The following is a 24,037-nucleotide window of genomic DNA, read 5'->3' on the forward strand; positions in this document are numbered from 1 at the left end:
TATGTCATTAAGATATAATTCAATAAACACTGTTCTTGTTTAAAAAAAATTACACTCTGGTAAGGGTTTCTGAATTAACAGCCTGCAATAAACACCTGGCTAAGGAATGGAAATCTTCATGGGCAGTCAAAATGTCCTTTGATAGGCAATGTCTAAACTTTTTTTTTTCTAGGGATCTCCCTGATAGAAGTCTTACTAGGGGATGGCAGTTCACCCTTCGCAAGAGGTCTCTTTCCTCAATCTTCCCAAGAAGAACCTCGCAGAGTTTCTCCCAGACACAAAGATGGCTCTCCCATGTCCAGATTAGACAATGAAACAAGCTACAAAGGATGTGGCTGGCTACAGCAAACTGGGAGAAATTAGTGAGTGGTCTGAGGAACAACAATCAGCCACTACAGAGTCACACACCAGCAGCTGAGGTACTATCAAAGTCTGAAGTGGTGGCAAAGGCTCTTTTTTTAAGTGTGACGGGAGAAGAGCCAGCAGGACCAGAGAAAGTATCCATGATATAGCAAAGGAGGATATCTGATTACCAGTAAGCAGTGCTGGAAAGAGATGATCAGAAGGTAAGTTGTCAGACAAGTGTTCACAAGCAGAACACACACACACACACACACACACACACACACACACACACACGCAGTCCCCCTTCAAAAGTAAATATAAAAGCACAAGCAGTAGACAAATTCCTGTCAAAACTTAAAATCTGTTTTCTGCAGTGTTAACAGTGCAAACAGTACACAAGCATCCAACATAAAAAATCATTTTCAGCCCTGTAAAATACTTCCTAGCCTTAAAAATATACACTTCCCAGTAAAAAGCCTCAAAAGCACTACATATGTACCACAAAATTAATCCCAGTACTCAATATTAAGCCTTGTTCTAAAAATGGTGGTGGTCCCCGACAGGAAACATCGGCTACTGTAAAAAAAAAAGCCAGTTTTCTTAAAAGGGAAATACAATTTTTAGTTAGCAAATAAAATACTATACTATTTTCTTAAAAAGGCAATCATTTCTGCATGGAAGGGTTCTACTATGGGGATTATCTGCCAGAAATGAAGCTCGAAGCAGATTGCTGTTCCTGTAAAGCCTCAGAGTTGTTTTCTCTCAAGACAGCAAGAAAGTTATCTACACTCTGACTGCTGATTTCCTTTCTAAGGGGTCAGCCAATCAGCAGTCAAGAGTATAGTTATGGGAGGGAACCAAAGCTTTTTGAAGCTGGGCAGGATACAACACAAATAACCAAAGGCTACTGCAGCAGAGAGTGATGAGCATTTTAGGTTTCTGATGTTAATCAGATTTTCATGTTCCTACTTGTATACATCATACTCCATGTGGAAAATTTGTTGACGTCTATTAACATGTTATTTCTAGTCGCACTGTAAATATGTTCTTGAAAAAAAAAACATTTCTAAGTACAGAGGGAACAAATTCTTGGCTTGCAGTTTGTTTCGTTCTGGAAGTGCTGTCCTACTGTCTCAGATCAGTCAAGCAAACATGAGATAAGGACTGACGCTTCATAATTAAACAAATATCCAATCAGATAAAAAAAAAAAAAAAAAAAAAAAAAAAAAACAGAAAAACAATCCTTTAAAAATACAAGCCACTTGCCTAGCACATAAAATTCAAAATACTGAAATCTAATATATAAAAGCAATGAACAGGTGGAGGAGACCCTGGAGAGGTGGAGATAAGAGGAATGAAGGTCAGCAGGACTAAGACAGAATATATGTGCGTGAATGAGAGGGAGGATAGAGGAATGGTGAGGATGCAGGGAGTAGAGGTGGCGAAGGTGAATGAGTTTAAGTACTTGGGATCAACAGTTCAGAGTAATGGTGAGTGTGGAAGAGAGGTGAAGAAGAGAGTACAGGCAGGATGGAGTGGGTGGAGAAGACTGTCAGGAATGATTTGTGACAAACGAGTACCAGTAAGAGTGAAAGGGAAGGTCTACAAGAGGGTACTGAGACCAGCTATGTTATATGGGTTGGAGACAGTGGCACTGACAAAAAGGCAGGAGTCAGAGCTTGACATGGCAGAGTTGAAGATGCTAAGATTTGCACTGGGTGTGACGAGGATGGACAGGATTAGGAATAAGTATATTAGAGGGTCAGCCCAGGTTGGAAAGTTTGGAGACAAAGCCAGAGAGGCAAGATTACGTTGGTTTGGACATGTGCTGAGGAGGGATGCAGAGTATATTGGGAAAAAATGTTAAGGATGAAGCTGCCAGGTAACAGGAAAAGAGGAAGGCCTAAGATAAGGTTTATGGATGTGGTGAGAGGACATGCAGGTGGTTGGTGTGACAGAGCAAGATGCAGAGGACAGGAAGAAATGGAAACAGTTGATCTGCTGTGGTGACCCCTAACGGGAGCAGCCAAAAGAAGAAGAAGAAGAATGAATCAAATTCATCAGTTTTATAATAGGCTTTATATTTAAAGCTTCATTTCACAACAGGAGATTCACATGCATTCAATAAAGTTTGTCACTGCTACACTGAAAGTTGACACAGTACTACATTTCATAGAACTCAATACTACTACTGCTGCTAGGAAATTAAAATCCGTAAATCGCTTATATACAGGTTAATGTTTAAATAAGGCAATTCCCATTTTCATAATACAAAAATCATATATCCTTTGCTTTAATTTCTATTGTTTGCCATATAAAATGTTAACAGTTATATACACAACCTTACTAGTAAGACAGCATACAAGTGAAATATTTTTTTTTCTTTATCCTGGGATGTATTAAATAATCTGTTTTAAGAATAACAGAGAAAATTATACCATAAAAACAACGTCATATGCCAAAACATACCTGATGACTAGAAAAAAAAAAACAAACAATAAGCATGCCCATGATAAACTATATTACACACAGAATGCTCTGTGACACAGAGCACTGTGGCTTCTCAAAGCAGCCATCTGAAACAGCTGCCATTTTTTACCATACCATAGACACTTTAAAAATTAATCTCTAGAAACACACATTTGGTAGTGGTACTGATCTTCTCCAAATCAAATCCTTTGCTATTTAATCAGTATCATTAGGCTGATTCACTTGAACAATTCCTCGTTAAGAAACTAAGACACTGCAAATTTCATGAATTATAAAATGCTGGTCGCTCTAACAATAATTCATGACTGGGTGTGGTAATGCAGATTTACTCAGGGTTGACATGGTTTGATTATGATAGTGAAGAAGAAGAATGGATTAATGCCTTTACGCACTACCATTACTTAAGAAAAAGCGGTGTGCCTTTCTAAATAATAGCGCTGTTATTTTCCAAACTCTTCTTTGCTTTGGCATTTTCTCCCCTGTTCTGCATCTAGGGAAGTTTCCCAATCTACTGTGCAAACATGAGTGCAAGTGCCAGGACATGCACAGTGCAGTTGTTAAAATTCTGATTCTGTCGAACACTTTAATGGCAAATGCTGATTAGGAAGTCTGGAAAAATCTTTAGTCTGTGCCTCTGTGCCAAGCATCTCAAAAAGATAAATGCTATATAACTCTGTGCCAAACATCTCAAAAAGATAAATGCTATATAAGCACTTATATTTGTATGCTGTTTAGCACATGTTTTATCCACATTTCTTAAGCAGTGCTCATATTCAGTTCATCATCTTCAACATAATCATTATCATCTCTTTTAAGGACACAGTTAATCTGCAAGCATTCTACTGTATACTTGAGGATTCCTAGAAATCCTGGTGAATTTAATTTTTTTTGATGGTCTGACTTTCAAGGATGGTGTAATATGTGTGCTTGTGGCTGTAGCTTTTCATTTTTATAGCTACACAGGTTCATAGTTAGGCCAATGACCACAGTGGCCTTTTTAAGCCTAGCCATGCAGCCCAAATCTCTGAAAAGTTCTAGTACCCTTGATAAGTGTAAGCATGGGTCTGGGAGATGAACCATTTACAAGTTACCTATGTCCATTAGACACATAGGTGCCAAACCAGGGAGGAATTTCTGGTTTCCCATCCAACTATCCAAGTTGCACTTGAATTGGGTTAGGGAGGAACTCTGCTTCACATGGATGGGGAGCCTGTTCCATAGACGGGGTAGTCTCTGAGATACAAGACTCTCTCTCCAGCAGATCCTATTTATATCACAGGCAAGGTTTAAGTCTTTAGAATGGGTAATTCTGGTGCTGTTTGTTTTGTGGATATGCAGGAGAGTCATCAGAGTGGGGTCTGACAATGCCCTGTATGCCAGGCAGAGATCTCTCCTCAAAAGCCTGTAGGAGACAGACTTCTTCCTGGGCGGCCGCGGTGGTGCAGCGGTTAGCGTTGCCGCCTCACAGCAAGAGGTTCTCCGGTTCGATCCTCGGCTGGGGTGCCTTCTGTGAGGAGTCTGCATGTCCTCCCTGCGGCCGAGTGGGTTTCCTCCGGGTGCTCCAGTTTCCTCCCAAATCCCAAAGACATGCCATAGGTGGATTGGACACTCTAAATTGGCCCTAGGTGTGAGTGTGTGTGTGCCTTCTGTGGAAGGTTGGGCGCCGGGCTGGCAACTCGACACTGTAAAACTCCACTGCCAATCATGAGCGCACAGGTGATCCGCTGTGGCGACCCCTAACCCCTAAAAGCCGAAAGAAGAAGAAGACAGACTTCTTCCTACATATAATGCTAGATTTGCAACAAACACACTGGATTTATCTGCCCTCTTAAGGTACATGTAGTATAAATATTATATACTACAATCTGGACTTTTTTTAGTGAAAGTTTCACAATCCATTCAAAGAACATCAGTTAACTGCCTTGGCATATAATGAGACTGAAAAAAAAAAGACAGACTACAAAGTAAATTAAATATAATTTTTAATACTGTCAGACATCCTAGCTTAATAAATTTATTCAGAACATGCTGACAGCTTTTATAACTACAACAACCAAGACAGATCTTGAGAAAGTCTTACCTCTTTCTAGCATTTGGCAGCTTAGCAGCGCCCGTCAACCTCCCCGAAGAAATCACCTATATTAAAAATTAATAAATAAGGAATGTGATTAGCCACAGAGAAATATCTATTAGCTCAAAGTGATTATAGACATAGCAGCCAATTTAAATTCTGCTTTACATCAGATTTCTACATTTTCCTAAGCTCTAAAATCAACAGTATTTATTGCCAACCAGAAACTATTGTAGTGGTGTGCCCAAGTTAAAGAAACACTGGAATAAAATACAATGCAAAAACGTCTCCAGTTTTTATGAAATGAGGTACTATGCCAACATATGAGTTACAGAACAGCAACACCACAAAATGGTTCTTTATCCAATTGTATTTTCTACTTTTCTGTTTCTCATCCAATCCAGCAGTTCAGACCATTCCTCTCTCTTCAGTGAGCACCATGTTATTTTTCCATGAGACATCAAAATACTTTCTTCAAGAATTTGTCTCTCTGGCTGTCAGCATCCATACATCCATCACAACCCATTTTCCTACTTTTGCTCACGGGATCAGGGGGTTACAACAGTGAATTATCTAAAGCCAAGGTTCACACCACCAGGTGGCTGGCCCTGCCAAGACTGTACTTCCATACCACACGCTCACACCTATGGTCAATTTAGAGTGTCCAATCCACCTACTGCATTGTCTTTGTCATGTGGGAAGAAACACAAGCACCGATAGGAAACCCACACGAACACAGGGTGGACATGCAGACTCCCCAAAGAAGGCATCCTAGCTGAGAATCGAACCACAGAACCTCCTGCTATGAAATGACAACACTGTTTGCTGCACCACTGTGCACCCCTCTGGCTCTCAACACGTGGTCCATTAATGCAGAGTCTCTAGTGTTGTAGGTATGGTGTAAAAAGAAAAGGCAGCTCTATTGTCACAATCAGACTGTACGGTTCAGTCTGGAATGGCATTAAGTGAAATATTCTGGCCAAGGTGGTGAAAATAGTGGCAGTCTCTGCAGAAAAGACCAGACACTAATCTTCAGAAAGGTAATATGAAAATAATGCCACTACGCTAAAGTAATTCTGAAAGTAAGTCTAAGCACTCCCATTCCAAGTGATAAAAATAATTAGTCTGAAGGGACATCATGAGTGCTGTGCGAAAGAGATGGTGCAACCAAACAGAAACATGCTTATCTGTTCCCATCAGGTTGTTTAGAGTTATGATAGATTTGCATTGTCCAAAACATCAAGATACGATTTAAAAAAAAAAAAAAAGCTGAGAGCATGTGTGTGTGTGTGTGTGTGTGTGTGTGTGTGTGTGTGTGTGTTACTTTCTTTGTTCCCCCTATGTGCCAACCATTAGCCCCCTTCAAGAGAAATCAGCCAGTTTGTTCCTAATCACCAGGGCAAAGGAGAATCAGATTAGTTCCTCATTCAGGCAGCCATCAGATGTAGTGCAACTTTTTTTTTTTTTTTTTTTTTTTTACTGCTCAACTCCTGTTACTCATACTCACCTAGCAAATTCTCAGGGAGGAGCACTTAGTGGCGGTTTCCCTGGTCTTCACCAGGGAAACTGCACCAGCTAGTGAGTTGGTGCAACCTTTCCCATCCCAAGGAGAGGTACTCGAGTAACACCCTTTCTACTCTCTCCCTCAGGCCACTAATCAAACCTTGGTCACTTCAGTCACAGTCAGGACTCTGTCCCTTTGCTACATGAAGTCAGTCAGAAAAAAAGAGGTTTATACCACATTATTTTGTCTAGATTATTACCTTTCACAGGCATTCTATGTAATTCCTATGTATAAATTTAAAAATATAGCTGCGTGAAAGTATTCACCACAAATAGAAACTATTTAATTACCATAGTAACTATTTAATTACCATAGTAAAAGATCCCCTTCATAATGTCACATTACCAAAATGTTAAGTTACATAATATTGATAACAGAAGAGCGTAAGTTGGATAACATCAAACTATTAAAGTAATGAAACTTGCAACATCGAAATATGTACTGTGCATGTCAGGCAGTACACAGATGGCTTGTTTGGAGATCACATTAGACTCAACAGAAACTTCTCCATTTAAACAGAACAACTATAGGTTGTTCAGAATTTCTGAATGGAGATCGCAGTGCAGGGGGGGGGGACGGGAAATGTACCCATTTCCCCACTGTAGTGCGATCTCGGAGTTGTATATATAATTTGCAGGGGGTGTGGGGGGACAGCCCCCCTGCAAAAATGTTGATAAAAGTATATTTTTGTGTTTAAGTGGAATAGCTCCTGTTATGAGTGTAGGGCAATCTCTATGTAGGACGTCTTTTGTACTGCTTGACATGCGCTGTCAGCTCAATGTTATCGTAGGTGCACTGTTCTGGTCTCAATGTTTTGACAGTCAACCTTTTGGTAATGCGATCATATGACGCGGACCCTAGTAACATGTGGGAGGAAGGTCCATTCTTCATAACAGCAGGATTGGTGCCAAAATTATGAGGTCCTTTTGGCAGATAAAACTTTCCCAAGTCGTTAAGCACCTTCCCACTATACTACCCTATACTGCAGTGCCTGGTCTGTCCAGATCTTCTGTGGATTCTCTGAACAGCACCCAACATTTTGCAACAGGAGAGAAAAAAAATATGTCTAGACTAGATAATGCCAGAGGCTGGAGGAGGGAAGGTATGTTTATTTCTTTAGTTTGTTTACTGGGGCAGTACACTGATCACAATAGACTATTTGCAGACACAGCCCATGCATAGAAATTCACAAAAACTAAAACAGAAGTAATTCCCAAACATGGAAGAATCACAGAAGGTAGAGAATCCTACAGACAATTGAAATGAGTAAATATTATTAACAGAGAAGAAAAACAAATGTGGATTAATTTTAGTAGTAAATATGGCAGAGAAGTGGCAGGTGAAACCAGAGGATATATTAAAGAGAATGAACCTACCTCTTACTGATCCATCATTATTGAAAAGCGTGCAACTTTCATACTGACAAGAGATGGTTCATCCTCCATAACAGCAGATCCTACTGAGTGGACATTACTATGGAAATATCCACTTCAGGACAGAATCACCAAATGAAGAGCTGAATCTCAAGCTGAGCATCATGTCCAGCTTACAAGTACCTTGCAAAAGTGTTGAGGGATGATCAGGTAGCTATGGCACAAATACCATCCATAGCTGGATGCCTGAAGGCTGTACAGATAACAGATGCTCCAATGAAAATGGCCTTTTGTGCAGCAGCACTAAGATGCTTCCCATACTTATTATGACAAACAAATAAGGCAGAAGACAACCATTTAGAAAGTGCAAGCTTAGAAATGATCTCTGCAAACTTCACCTTACGAGAATGAAGAGGCTGGCAATTGTTGTGGCTATTCTTCACCCTCACAGCATAAAATGTAAGCTACCACTGGAGCACATATTCTCCTTAAATCAGAACATCTGGAAAAGACAGGTGATTGAATGTATTGGTTAAGGTGAATGAATCTATTGGTCAAGATTGATCTCTGTAGCCACTTTCAGCAAGAAAAAAAAAAAAAAAAAGTTATGTACTCACCATAACGTTCCATCTGAGTAGGTAACTTCATTTGTCTGCAACCTGTGGGTATCGGAGCCGAGCAGGCAGCTTTCCAAGCCAACAGATCCAAGCTCCAAGCTCTTCCCCCTACCCATAATGCCCTGCCATCTCCCTCTAACCCTCGAGTTTGCCAGAAAAAAAAGCAATAGGAAATTCTATAACCTAGAAAGGGTTACAATACGTTCCATTGATGTCAATTGAATGAAGACATATCCTGATCCTTTGATAACGAACTAAGGGTCCGGGGGATGGAGGGCGGGTCGGTTGCAGACAAATGAAGTTACCTACTCAGATGTAACGTTATGGGGAGTACATAACTTCTTTATCTGAACTAGTTAACTTCATTTGCTCAGCAACCTGTGGGACAGAGTCCCCAGCTACCAGCAACTTAATTTCATTTGCTCAGCAACCTATGGGACAGAGTCCCCAGCTACCAGCAACTTGGGAGGCCCTTATGGAAGGATATTCCGGAGCACTGCGGAGCCAAACGATGCACATCCTCTGGATATTAAATCCAATGTATAGTGTGTAATAAAGGTATGAGAGGAAGCCCAAGTAGCTGCTGAGCAAATGTCATCCAAAGAAACCTTTGACCAGAAAGCAGCTGAAGTGGCCATAGATCGGGTAGAATGGGCTCGCACTCTTAGGGGCTCAGGACAACCAGAACTTTTGTATGCTAGGAGAATGCACTGGGAAATCCATCTAGCTAAGGTTACTTTAGTGACTGGCTTCCTCAGACAGGATCCTGCAAAGGAAACAAAAAGTTGATCAGATTTTCGAAGATCTGCTGTTCTGTTTAAGTAAAAACGTAACTGTCTGTGAGCATCCAGACAATGAAGTCTGTATTCTCCCTTGTTTTGGAAATGATGTTGGCTTCTGAAGCCACTTTGGGCAGAAAAGAGGGATTAGTCCTGAGGGAGACCCTGTCTTTATGAATGATGATGTATGGAGGTTTACTGCAAAGAGCATGAAGCTCCGATATCCTTCTAGCAGAAGTAATGGCAATCAGGAAGGCCGTCTTCCAGGATACATATTTTAAGTTGACTGAAGCCGCGGGTTCAAAAGGAGGCCCAGTCAGAGCTTGAAGAACTAGGGTAAGATCCCATGGAGGCACTGCATCTTTAATAGGGGGTCTTAACAAAAAGGTTCCTTTCCTGAATGTTTTGCATATCTTGGAGGATGCTAGAGGTCCTGAACTGTTTCCAACGTGGTAGTGGGAAATAGCTGCCAAATGAACTTTAATAGCAGAAGCACTAGCTCCTTGATCAAAGGTATGCGAAAGAAAGTCTAGAACTGCTGGGATAGGAGCCATGAAGGGGTCCAAGTTCCTGTGCTCCGCCCAGACAGAGGAACGTTTCCATTTACTCTTGAAGATTTTCCTGGTAGATGGTTTATGGGCGGCCACCAGGATGGCCTTAACCGAAGAAGATATACCGGGAGTCCTAGCCATTAAGGGAACTAGATCAACCAAGCTGAGTGTTTGAGGTAGTCCAGGTCGAGGGTCTTCAATCCTAAAGGATGAGAGATGAGATCCGGATTGGGATCTAAAATCCAGGGAGGATGTACTAGATGAGACCGCAGGTAAGGGAACCAGGTTTGACGAGGCCAGAATGGGGCTATGAGGATAACACTGCTCCCAAACCGACGAGCTTTCTGCAAGAATTTTGTCATCAATGGAAGAGGAGGATAAGCATACAGAAGACCGGATGGCCAAGCATGAACTAGAGCGTCTCTGGGGGCTTCCCCTGGTGGGGGAATCAGAGCGAAGAATTCGCTGCACTTTGTGTTCGAAGGCGAGGCGAAAAGATCGCAGCAAGGTTGACCCCACTGGAGGAAGATTTGTTTCACTACTGCTGGGTTCAGAGACCACTCATATGGTGAGAGGATTGTTCGACTCAACCTGTCCACCAAGATGTTTGACTGACCCGGGATGTGCGTTGCTATGAGAAAGCAGTTGGTGGCTATCGCCCATTCCCATACTCTCATTGCCTCCCTGCAAAGTGGCTTGGATCTGGTTCCCCCTTGTTGTTTATGTACCAGACTACCGACATGTTGTCGGTTTGAAGTGCAATAGTTCCTGGAGGGAGAAGGGGCTGGAGAGCCTGCAATGCTAGAAGCACTGCCCTCATCTCCAGGACACTGATATGCAGTGAGGTCTCTGTGAAAGTCCACGTGCCTTGGGCGGATCTGCCCATGCAATGCCCCCCCCAGAGGAGAGATGCGTCCGTGGTCACCGTGACTTGGGGAGGGGGTATAACAAAGGGGCGGCCTTCTCGAAGATCTCTGGAGCGGAGCCACCAAAGAAGCGACTCCCTGCAAATCCTGCTGAGGGGAACAGGTGTAGACAGGGGGTGAAAAAGAATGGACCATTGAACTTGTAGTGTCCACTGAAGGATTCTCATCTTCAGGCGAGCAAAGGGGGACAGATTGATGGCCGCTGCCATGGATCCCAGGGCCCCCAGGACTAGTTCCACTGGGGGAGATGACGATTGTAAGAGGTCTAGAATGTGAAGGCTTAGACTGCGAAGTCAGTCCGCTGTCAGAAAGACTCTGGATTGAGTAGCGTCTATCCTGGCCCCTGTGAATTCCAAAATTTGAGTAGGTTGAAGGGAGGATTTCTGGTGGTTTATCGTGATCCCTAGGTGGCGGGCTAGGTGTAAGAAGTAGTCCCTGCCTGAGCAGAGTTGATGCCTGGTGGTGGCGGTTAGGAGCCAGTTGTCCAGGTACGGAAAGACCTGTATTCCCTGAAGCCTCAGGTGGGCCCCTACAACTGCCATGACCTTGGTGAACACCTTGGGGGCTGTGGTGAGACCGAAGAGTAGGACCCTGAACTGATAATGGCTGGCTCCCAGCCGAAAGCGGAGGAACATTCTGGATCGTCTGTCCATCAGAATGTGGTAGTACGCATCCTTGAGGTTTATCGAGCACATCCAGTCGTTCTCCTGCAAAAGTGGGAGCATGGATTGAATAGTGACCATCTGGAATTTTTCTTTGGCGACTGACAGGTTCAGCGTTGACAGGTCGAGAATGGGTCGTAAGTCCCCCGTCTTTTTTGGCATCAAAAAGAACCTGGAGTAAAAGCCTGATCCAGATTGTTCGGGGGGGACGCGCTGGATAGCTCTTTTTCTTAGCAGCCCTCGAATTTCTGATGCTGCTGCCTCCCTCTGATCGGGTGGAACATCAGGGAGTCTTGTTGATCGGGTAGGGTGAGATAGGAAAGGAATTGAATAGCCTCTGGATATGATTCGGAGCACCCAGCGATCTGTCGTGATGGGCTCCCATTTCGCTAGGTATTCCAAGAAGCGCCCCCTGACTGCCTCCAGAGAGGAGCAGTTGGGCAACCCCTCAGGGCTGCTGCGTGGGTCAATCCGAAAAAGGTTCTCTCGACCCAAAACTCTTCGGACCCCCTCTGCCCCTGGGCCGGCGTCCACCCGGTCCTCCTCTGCCTCTGAAGGACGAGTGATCTGGAGCGAAACAGGATTGTTGAGCTTTCCGGAACCACATCTTCTTCTGTCCTCTTTGGTTCCTGGAGTAGGACCTCTGAGGAGCCGAGAAGCAGATCCCGATGGCAGACGTCTTCCCGTCTTTCTCGCTCTGGAGGAGCGTATTGTGGACGGTTTTGCCGAAGAGTGTAGAACCGTCAAAAGGGGCGTTCGCGAAGGATGCCTTGAAGGGTTCCACAAAAATTGCAGAGACGGAACCAGGCCTGTCTATGTAAGGCGACGCCCATTCCGCTAGCTCTAGCCGCTCCCTCCGTAGCATGGGAGAGAAGCCGCATAGATGTGTTGGTGATTGACTTGATAGTGGCCATTCGAGCAGAGAAGGTCCGCTTGTCCTCGGCCGACATGGTCTCTGGGGGTGACCCAGCGTACTCTTTAATCAGGTCCGGCTGGAGCTGAATCACATGTGCCATATAATTCAGTGACATTACAGAGAAGGTCGCTGAAGAGAACATCCGTTTTCACAAAAGGTCCATCATCTGAGACTCCTTGTCTGGAGAATGCACCGAGGAACTCTCCTGTGCTAATTCCTTTTTAGTGGCAGCCGCCACCACCATGGCATCCACTGGGGCACCCTTGCTCCAAACTGTCCTGTCCGTGGGAGGGCTGAGGATCCTGTCCGGTCTCGTGGGTATTGGCTCGACAGTGTTCGGCTTCTTCCATGCCCTGGTAATTATGAGGTCTACCAGGGGGTCGGCGGTAGGGGACACCCAAGATGTAGATGGGCCTGTGTCAAACGCCTCCAGAAACAGACTCATCCGAGGAAGGTTTTTGGGCAGACCACCCCCCTCTAATGCGTAACATTTCTATGATGTCTCCGAAGGCGAAGTCTTCAGGGGGTGACCTTGGGGAACCTTCCCCTTCCTCTAAGTCTGTGTCCTCCGTGAGGGACTCAGGTGAGTCCAAGTGCCTCCTCTTGCACTTCCGTTTGTGAGGGACCTCCTCGGAGGGGCTGTCCGAAGAGGCCTCACCAACAATGTCCTGTTCCTCTACGGGAACAATATGGGACATAGGCGCAGGCTGTCCCTGTGGCCGGATGATGGAAGAAAGGCCCGTCTGAGTGGGAATGGCGGGTGGATCCGTAGCAAGAGCCTGGGGCCTTGAATCCCTCGAAAGGACCCTCTCCACGATGCCGAATGCCGAGGGGGAACTGCTTTCCCTGGGATCCGAAAGCATTCCCCTCGGATCAGACGTGCGGATCGGCGCCGAAGGTGACCCGACCGGATCCGAAAGGGTAGTATGCCCCGACCTTAATGGAGCCGAAGGTCCGCTGACCCCTCCGGATGCTCACGGCCCCGAGAGCTCGGATCCGAAAACGGATCCGACAGACTCAAGGGTACAGTCGGCGCTGAAGTAGGAAACACTGTCGGCGCTGACCCTGCCCTGGCTCCGAAGCTAGTCAGCTCTGACAGTTCCAAACCCCGAAAGTGGGTCGGAGAAGGAGCAATGGGGGCGAAAAAAGGTGTTGAGCACCCCCCAGTGGGGGGGGGGGGCAAGAGCACTTCCATCTGCATCTGGGCCTGGAGAAATCAACGCATCATCCGGTTCTTATCTGCGTCCAATAAATGTCTGGTGGATCTAGATGAGGCCACCAAAGCCGGCCGGGAAGACCGCCTGGATGACCTCGAGGGTGACCGGGGTTCCTGCTCCGGCTAGAAACGTGGAGAACGGAGCCGGGAGGGGGAAGGCCCGGAGACATTAAGGGGAGAGGCAAGCTGTTTAGGCGGCAGTGCCGAAGGGGTCGAGTCGGAACATCTCTTGTGACTGCGATGCCTTTCTTTCTCTCTCTCCCTATCCTTTTTATCCTTCTTTCTGCCATCCCTTTCCTCCTGGACCAGCAAGGGAGGTCGAGTCCCGGCCAGGGGATCAGGAGCGGCAGGTGGGGCAGCCGCGGCTGGTGCCACCGAGGAGGATGAAGCAGAGTCCGGGGGCAAAAGCCCCGCCAGAATAAGCTTCGACCTCCTATCTTTCAAAGCCCTGGGGTTGAAGGCTGCACAAATAGTGCAGCCCAAGGAGAGGTGATCAACCCCCAGGCACAGGACACACCGAGTGTGGCCTTCCGCTGGGGACAGCTTATGGCCACACTCGGTACATTTAGAGAAAATGGCTTTAGGGCCTTCAGCCATTATAGAAGAGGAAAAAAGAAAAATAGGCCCACAAGCACACACCTTCACACACGCAGAGGGGGGAAGAGGAATAAATCTAACAACCAAAAAGTTAAAAGAACTACCCAAAAAAGGCTAGAAAGATAGGGGAAGTTCACACACACAAAGTTAGAGAAAGTCTGACAGGAATTCAAGATTTAAATGCTACACTTACAGTACTATGCTCGGAGCTCATTCAGAGAAGCTTATGGAAGCCGCGGCAAACGAGATCTGAGGGTTAGAGGGAGATGGCAGGGCATTATGGGTAGGGGGAGGAGCTTGGAGCTCAGATCTGTTAGCTTGGAAAGCTGCCGGCTCGGATCAGATACCCACAGGTTGCTGAGCAAATGAAGTTAACTACTTCAGATTGGTTAGTTCTCAGAGTGGTACTGTCTTTCTGAAATGCAAAATAAGGTGCATTTAAAAAAAGCATGGAGCAAAAAATTCCTTCTAGCAGATGAACCAAGTCTTCCATGACAGGTACTTCAACTCCTCTGAAACTTCTTGCTCAAAAAAAAGCAAAGCAAGCTTTTCCAGCATAAAATACAACCCCCAAGAAGGCAAAGGATCACAAAGGGGTGTCTCAAAAACACAGGTGCTTTTCAGAAAGCTTTTACATACTTTAAGTGGGGCCAAGAAAAGGGAGTCAAATCTCAAAATTAAGTGGAATCAAGTAGGACTTTGTCAAAACCGTAGCTCAATTCTGAATCAAAGCCTTCAGGAAAATAATCTAATATGTAAGGAAGTGGGGCTGAAAAAGCATCCATACCCTCTAAGTCCACCAACTGTCCCACAAGGAGAAAGAAGCCATTTGTCTTTTCACAAAGAAGAAATGATCTGCACTACTCATACAGATAAGGATGGGTTACTGAAATACAGAACTGAATGTGCCAAATAAAGAGTCGGAGGGAGTGAACGCCAGCATGATGTTTGCCCAACGGTGGATTAATAGTATTTTGATGGAATGAAACTATAAAAGCTTCCTGGTAGATGCAGGGGCACTTCATATGCAAAAAACAGTTAGAGGTACGAGGACATTTGCCTTTTGGAGTCCTTCAGGCAGAACCTCAGCAGAGGTGGTGGTAAGAGGGAAGTAAAACAGCACCCAGAGTGCTACCAGAGGACAACAATGTCTCTCCAGTGGAAGAATAAAGGGAAATAGTTGTTACATTTGTCACTGACAGAAAATGTAATCAAGACACAATAAAGCCTGACTCATAAGCAAATCAACTTGCATGTCAATGCGTGGCTAAGGGACCAACGGAGAGGCACAAAAGGTAGCAACTCAGCCTCTTTACAAGAAAACTGGTCACAGGTCACAAGAAAAATGGCTAAACAGTATAGCCCAATCCCACACACTGACACCTTCGCACTGCAGAGAATACACTTCTCACACACAGATATACCAGCTGATACACATTGCCCAGCTGCTGGCAATTATACCTAGAGGAAACGCCAGTGGTGTCAGAAGTACTGCAATCATTTCAAGAACAGTGATGTGGAGGCTGGACTCCAGAGACATCCAGACATGTAAACCAGTGAAACGTGAACACAGACTGCTTCATTTTTACCATTTGTGACTAAGTCCAGCTAACTCATTTCCTTCCAAATACCACATTCAGAAAAATCCTTCCACAATGGATGGGCTTTTTCCCCATCATTTCTCCTGCCAGCTTGATTGATATGGGCATCCTGAGGCAATGTAGCAATTGCTTACGTATGCTGACAACCATTTATTCCCAAAGCAAACTAACACCCTACGTGAGAGATGCAAATACACTGTGGAACTGGAGTCCATTCTCTCTCGTAAAAACAAACTAGACAAACAGGTTGTCAGCACACATGCTTCACCTCTCACGCAAACCTCATCTCTCTCACAAAAGGAAGGCCATGACACATAAACCCACATATGCGGAGGTACTCACTAAAAGCCTACCAAAAGAATAGAGACCTCCCAAACGCACACCACCCACACTCACCACTAAACAAAAAGAAAACACTACACATATCAACACAGACTCCGATGTCTCAACAAATAAGGCCCTAAAGCAAAACACATCAAATGTCTTAGTCACAGGTGTCTCCACAGTGAGACACACAGACGTCCTCCTCGCCAGACTGACCAAGGAGAAGTTCACAGTCGGCTGCCTATCAGGTGCCAGGATCCGACAAATTACACATGCAGTCAAGTCACTCAAGTACCGTTATGACTCTTGTCATAGTCTAGATTGGAGTGAATAACTTAAAACTTACCCTTCTGGATTATATGAAGAGACACACTGGAACCATCTGATTAGGTGTCCCAGACAGGTATGTCCCAGACAGGTATATCCCTAGTCCTAAGCAGTATCCTACCCTGACCCAGGATAAAGCCACAATATAAACAAAAAACTGATTGACTTCAACAATTGGCTCAGCTTCTGGTGTCAGTCCATGGGGATCCAGTATATGTCATCCTGGGAGGATATGGTAGACAGACCTTGCTGCTTTGCTAGAGAAGGGCTGCACCTGTCCCCTCCTAAGCTTTAAATACTGGCAAAGGCCCTTGCATCCCCCATAGTGCCTTTTTAGGCAATGTCAAAACAACAAATCTTCCAACGTAACAAAACCTAATAAGAGTCAAACTCAGGGTTGTGCTGCTTAATACTAAAAATTAAAACACAAAACTGTGCTCCCTGGAAGCTCCTCACCTTGGAGGATGTTGACATCTGTGCAGTTACCGAAACATGGTTTATGGCCACCGACAGCACCCCGACCATGCAAGGCTAAAATGCCTTCCACACGTTCAGACCTCAATGAGTGTGAAGGAACCAAAGGTGGATGTTTATCCATCTTCATTAAAACCAAATACTTAGAGACTAGTCAAACAGCGTGACTCTTTCGAACTACTCCATTTCCAATTAACAATTGGGAAAGTACCATACCACATCATTGCTAGCTATAGATCACCTACCATGAACCAGGTTAAGCACACCACCTACCTCCATTTATTGGAATCCCTCACCATACAGCCCAACACCTTAGCCATGGGAGATTTCAACTATCCTTCCATAACAGGGGTACATACACAAGCAAAAACACACTCGCCCAGAAGTTCCTGGCTTTGTAATACAAATGCTCTGGAACATAGTCTGCACCCCCACTAGGGGTTCTAATGTTCTGGACATAGTACTCACCAACAGAGGGGTGTCATCTGTGATGCCCTCCCTAGTTAGGTCAGACCACAAATCAGTCTCGTTTGAATTACTGGAACTCACACCCTCACAGGAACAAATATTATAAAAAAAACTTTATCAAACTAACTACAGCCTACTAAGTGACAGTATAAAAAGCTTCATATCACACAATCCATGGACGTCAATGATCACTATGCAGAAGTGTATGTAAATGCCCTGTGCAAACACTTAAGTTACTGCATAAACTCTGCTGTATCTGACTCAATCAAAACCTGGACTTTCTGTAAAAGCAAGCCACCGTGGTGGACTTCAAGTATAAACAGATGATTTAACAAGAGGAAGAAACTGTTGTCCACAAGCAAGAGGGATATCACTCTGCAGAGGAAGAGTACCCTCCTAAGCCTAAACAAGAAAATCACAAATCAAGTAAAGTCTTCTAAAGCAAATTATGAAACTAAAATTGCATCCCTAACCAAGGATAACCATAAGGCATTCTTTAACAATATCCAAAGTCTAAAAGGGAATGTCCACTTATGTGCTAAACTGGTTGAAGATGGGAGCACTCGTACTACACCAGCAGATATTGCCAACCCGCTAGCTGACAGATTCAATGCAAACGTCACACCCCTATCCCTACCTACCCCAAATGTCACACCCCTATCCCTACCTGCCATATCACAAAGCATACCTGACACCACCCCTCTGCCTAGCATCTCTAGAGAACAGGTAATCTTTGCACTAGCCAAGGCCAAAAACACAGCTTCAATGGGACCAGATAATATCCCAGGTTGTTTACTAAACAATCTGCAACAAGACCTAGCTGACTCACTTGATGTTCTCTTTAATCATGTATTGAGAATTGGCTATGTTCCTGCAGAATGGAGAACAGCAACAGTAATCCTCCTGCACAAAGGCAGGCCCCATCAACTGACCCTGGCAACTAAAGACCCATAATTCTAACCAGCCTTATCTGCAAGGGCATAGAAAGAATCATCATGGACCTCATCAACAAGGACATAGGCGACTTCCAAACGCTGGATCCAACACAGTATGGCTTCATTAAGGGTAGATAATGCTTATTAAACCTGTTGGACCTCTTAGAGAAAGTCACCAAAGCTATGTACAAAGGTAAGTTGTGCAGACTGCCTATTTCGACCTTGCCAAGACTTTCAACACAAATTCCCCACTCTGGCGTCTTTCAGAAACTCTCCCAGATAGGTATTAACCCTTACATTACTAGATGGGTAGCCAATTGGCTCACTGACAGAACACACATTATCAAAATTAAATTGGTGACTCCATCTCTACTTGTAGACCTGTCACCAGTGGGGTACCACAGGGTTCTGTGCTAGGCCCTTTACTGTTTGGCACCTATTTCTCAGAAGTCCAGACCAAAGTAGATGGCCTTTGGCTCAAGTTCACTGATGACTGTAAACTGGGAGCAATCACCGAGTTCTCCAACAATGTCAACATATTACAAGAAGGGCTAACACAAACAAATGACTGGTGCCAAAGCCATGGTGAAAAACTAAGTGCAAAAAAATGCATTATTGTTCCTTTTGGCAAAACAGAATTCCCTAAAAATTACAATACTGACAGCACAATTGAGTTCCAACCTAGTGGTGCGAGACTTGGCAACACAGGTTGATAGCAATCTGAACTTTGACCATTAAAATTTTCCATAGTGGTAAGGAAAGCCTATGTTGCAAACCTCATAAGCAACTGCATAGCTTCCAGGTCAAGGGATGTTATAACTCCACTGTACTTGACCCTCATCAGACCACTAATAGAGTATAATGCACGCTTTTGCATGTACCTCAGCAGACAAATGCAGCAGCTGGTAAAAACCTCAGAGGTTTCTCACTAAGTGACTCCAAACCATGACCTACATGGACAGGCTGAAAGCCTTGTCACTTTACTCTGTGTCTTATAGACTGCTGAGAGGTGACTTATGCCTCGCTTATAAGGCAATCTCCAACCCTGCTTTAATGGAAATGCTGCACATCCGCAAGTCAAACAGCACAAGAGTCGCTTGCTCTAGGGATCTCAGCCTAGCTTGTGACATTAACAGAACATGCTGGAGAGACAGATACGTCTCCCAGAGACTGCCATTTCTCTGGAATAGACTGCTTATTCACATAAAACAGAGCTCCACACTGACCTTATTTAAACGCAACCTAGATAACTGAATGGGAGACCGCAAATTTGCCATTGGGGTGGCTCATGGGTAGGGGTAGCTGGTGTTGACCACAGACCTACTCTGTTCATAAATTCATTATGTGAACTATCCAAAAAGAACAAATGTGGAGACTTGGGATTAACATGGCTAGGTTTGTAAATGCTCTAGAGCCGCTAGCCTAGTAACCTGCTATGAACCTATGAGTCACTTTAAGCAGACAAGAGTCTGGGCTGATGAAGCAGCTTAAAGTAAGTCATACATGTATATGGAAAAGTTTGAGTTCTGATAACCACTGGGAAGCCGCAACTACAGACATACATTTCACAAACACCATGGGGGAATACAACAAGGCAGAACAAGAGCGTCTGTAATGGATAAATTCCTGGTTCCTACCTGAAAGTGCAAGAAATTCCAGGACTCGGACAATTTTGATGTGAAGAAGGTATGCAGCAGGTTCAAAAGTTGCATCTAATTTCCTTTTGTTAAAAAAGGAAAGATCAGTTGCTCTATGACTATTCAAATGGCTTGCCTGGGGATAAATATGTTTAGGGCATTTTAAATCAAAAATGGGCCAGAGTTCCTTTGTCTTTTTAGACACCAATAATATGTTAACTTCTTCTGATATGGTAGGACCTCTTGGATGCTCTTTTTAACATCACGTCAGATAACTGCTGCCTCGGAGGTTTTCTGACCAAGTGGAATGCCAGCAAATGGTTGGGATGGTGGAATAGTGTAGACCTTGAAGGAAATTGCATTAGCCCTGGATATTATTTTTCTGACTCACCCTTACTTGCTGATAGCAACTCAAGACTACAGGTGAAGGGACACATAACCACTGACTGCCTCTGGAGTGAAACATTGGGCAATACCTCAGGACTGCTTCAGTCCACATGTGAAAGGACTGCATCCTCCTGAGCAAGAGAAACTCTTGACCCTGAGCTGCAAGTTGTCCTGGTTAATAGGCTTCATTCTAGCCGTCTCTCAACGAGGCTTGGGTTGTATATAGTGCCAAAAACACGTAAGGTGTTGGCTCTTCTAGGTCCTGCAGACAAGGAGGCTATAATTCAGCACCCACAGCCATGAGGGTCTTACATTCTTTTTCCATGTTTTAAAGATGCCCTTTAACTTCCTCACCAAATATGAATGCATCTTAAAAAGGAGAATCCTAAAAGGTTGTCAATATCACAAAGTCCATCAACTGGAGTTATACTAGTAAATTCTTATGCTGGATCTGGCAGCTTTGGCAGCTCTCTCAATGCTATAAAGGCATCACCATCACTGGGTTATTTTTAGTGGAGTTTGCTAGGTTTGAGACAGGGGTCCATATGTTTTAAACGGCCCTTCTAGCAGTCCCTCTACGGTCTCGTGCATTTTGCCTGCAACATTTCAGATGAAATTCACCACATGTATAGCAGTCCAGTAACAGTATGGCAAAATGTTGGACATGTAAATATGCTTTCCAATCCTATTCACTAGTCTATACTTGTTGTACGGATAAAGGACAGTGAAAAGTGCTGCAGATATCAAAAGGATCAAGGTTGGGTGCCTCAGCCCAAAATGCCAGCCCTCTAGGAAGCAAAAGGATTTGCCTGATTTTCTTAGTGGGGTTACTATGTTAAATTTTTCCCAGGTTATGCTGGTCGTGTCTTTTAAGACATCCACCAAAGGAGGCACCATCTAGGAGGACAAGGCAGATATAAAAACTTTCTGCTGTCTCCTCTACAGGGAGGGTATGGGGTCAATAGACCACTACCCATGGCTACAAAAGTTTAAGATATTTCTCAACCTTTATATATTCTGGAGGAAAGGCAAGGAACTTGGCACCCTCATAATGTAGGTCTCCCAAAGAAGTCTCCAGGCAGGAGTAAATATGGGTTGATTTCTGGAAAGCTTTCTTGGGTCCTTTGAGGGGTGACTTGGAGGAATAGACTTTTACTGGAGAAGTAAAGTAAGTATTATTTACTATCATCATCATCATTATTAAATGCATTGTGCCTGGTAATAGGCACTTAAAACTGATGAAGCTGTAGAAAAGATGTTTTCTTTTTTGCAATCTATTATTTTAAAAGTATTTTTAAACATCTTTGTATGTAATGTTATATTTCTCTATATTTAAACATTAATTGCATTACTTGACTCATTCTTTCTTAACCTAAATAGTTTTATTCATTTTAAAAAGCTTTCGCTGATCATCTGTTCACTTATTTAGAGAGTATTCACTAGTAACTGGTGATAAGCTGCTGGCATCCACCTCTAATTGGCTAGAATGCACTGATACACATCATCATTCAGGTTTATAATTTTGGCTTGTAATCAATAAGAGTGAAGCACTTACTTACCTTGGAAGCCCCAGGCTCATGGTGGCAGTTTACCACCCTTTACCATGACAGAAAGCCATAATGTTGCAGAATATTTTCAGCGAATCCTAGAATTTAATGTTTACGTGCGCATGTGTGTGTATGTGTGTGTGAGACACACACATGTATGGAAGACTTTATTCAAAGCACAGTTACTGAGGACAAGCAAACATCAGAAGGCACTGAATCTCAGAATAGTGTGTTGAGAAAAGGGTCAGAGAGCAAAACCAAACACTTTGCTCGGTGAGGTGTTCAATGTGAAACTTATTTATGGATGTAAATGGTGTAGTTCTATAATTAAGTGCAACTATCCATATTTCCTGCATGCTCTTTTGGCTAGACTGCACTTATGAAGATGCTTAGTGATTCATGTTTGAGTGCCTTAATCTGTTTAGTACCAGTCATGCGACATTTGACATTAGAGTCCTGGTGGCTATCAGATTTAAGAACTTTAGATTTTTTATTTAAATATAATTCACTAATGGGCATTAGAGTAGATCCAAATGTGTAGCAGATTTGTACACTTTGTTAACATGGTAAGACAGACAGCAAATGCTAAAAAAAACTTGTATCCACAAGCTAAAGCAACATCTTGCATAAATTCCACTGATGCCTAAAACAGCAGACTTGTTGCATGGTGTCAGAATCAATGTAGACCATTATTAATGAAAGAGTACTTTCTTTACTTGAACTTTTTTCACTTTTAGAATAAAGGAAAAATGTATTCCACTAGGTCTATTATTTGAAGATGCACATGTTTAGTTATCCTCTCACTTGTTTCACCAACTTGTACTGATAATGAATTAAATATATGCACAAATGTGGAACACTAGGAGTTTCTAGTTCAAAAGTAAGGCATAAGATACAAGTGAAAAATTATGCCTTTTTGAATAAGGCCACAAGATGATGACAAATACCAGCTACTTTAATAATTCAACAAATCAAGTAATGAAACACTACATTTTTAGTTGCAGAAACTGGGCTAGGAAGAGGACAGACAGGTCCAGATGATACTTCATAAATTCACTACAGAGTTTACAAGGTGGAGTCACTAATCACCTTCCCAATACCCACCTTTCTAGAAAACCTTATGCCTTTAGGATGGCAATTGAAGCCAGGCTTAGGATGAATTTGCAGACACCCATCTAATCATCAAAACATTTAAGTCTCTCAAGCTGGTGCTGTCATTTGAAATTTGCAGAGCCAAGAGAAATAAAGCATGCAGAGACACATTTCCCCTTGAATGTCAGCCAGAGCAGGGGAATAAGGTGCTCCACTGGGGCAGGGGGTACTCAACTCTGCAGGACCAGCAAACTGGCCACTTGCTACCACCCAAGTCTCATCATGAGGAAATGGCCTAATGAGGGATTGATGGACAGGAACAAATAGGTGGAGGGCTTCCACTTCACATGGAAATTCCCAACTCCTGCAAACAATGAATAAATGAATAAGCCAAATGGACGCAGGTACAGGAGCTCTCAGGCTCAGTCCTGCAGGAAAGGGACAAAAAATATAGTCTGCCTTAAAAGAAAGGGAGAGTACCAGTTTGTTTTACTTATTTTTTTTGTTTCCACTGTTTGTCAATCATTCAAAATTTGGCAACATTCCCACATACAGTGTAGCTAATTAAGTTTCCTAAACCACCTAGTGCCACAAAATATGGATTAGGCAGTATGGAACTTTGTCAACATTTAGTGATTAACTTCATACCGAGTGGCTGTAGTAACCATTTCAGTTTGTGATTTGAAAGAAAACGCATGACTATTCACTGTAATGCTAGATATGCAAATACAGTTTTAGCAAAATAACCAGGAACACCTGCCATTATAGCCGGAAGCACCATGCAACCCACAAACACACACACTTCCCCAGGCTGCTAAACCCTTATACTATACTGCCATACCTGAATACTCCAGTTCCAGATTAAACTAAACAGTAATAAAGTTGAAAACCATGGGGAGCTTTTGACAGCTCTGCCTCTACTCACAGATCCAATGTTATCAGGATTTCCAAGATGGCTGCAGCTTTCGTACAAGGGATGGCTTCCAGTAATTTAGAAGAGAAAAGAAGTCAAATGTGCTCAAAGCTGATTAAAATAAATAAAACATTGAAGGACTATATCAACTCAAATAAGAAGGGCTCGAAAAATGGAAGACACTTTAAACATCTATTCAGATGAACTGATGAAACTGCAAAAAAC

General features: G+C 43.6%; 1 protein-coding gene across 1 annotated transcript in view; it reads right to left on the reverse strand.

Annotated features, from left to right (window-relative positions):
• The window catches only part of CCDC14 (coiled-coil domain containing 14), a 708,632-nt gene that overhangs the window by 651,526 nt on the left and 33,069 nt on the right, over positions 1–24,037 (reverse strand). Inside the window, exon 2 of the mRNA XM_044074917.1 lies at positions 4,916–4,971. Coding sequence (XP_043930852.1) covers positions 4,916–4,971 — 56 coding nt within the window. The remainder of the gene's footprint in view (positions 1–4,915; positions 4,972–24,037) is intronic.

The sequence above is a fragment of the Protopterus annectens genome, chromosome 6.part0 (genome assembly GCF_019279795.1).
Source record: "Protopterus annectens isolate FY-2018-M chromosome 6.part0, PAN1.0, whole genome shotgun sequence".
NCBI classification, from domain to species: domain Eukaryota; kingdom Metazoa; phylum Chordata; order Ceratodontiformes; family Protopteridae; genus Protopterus; species Protopterus annectens.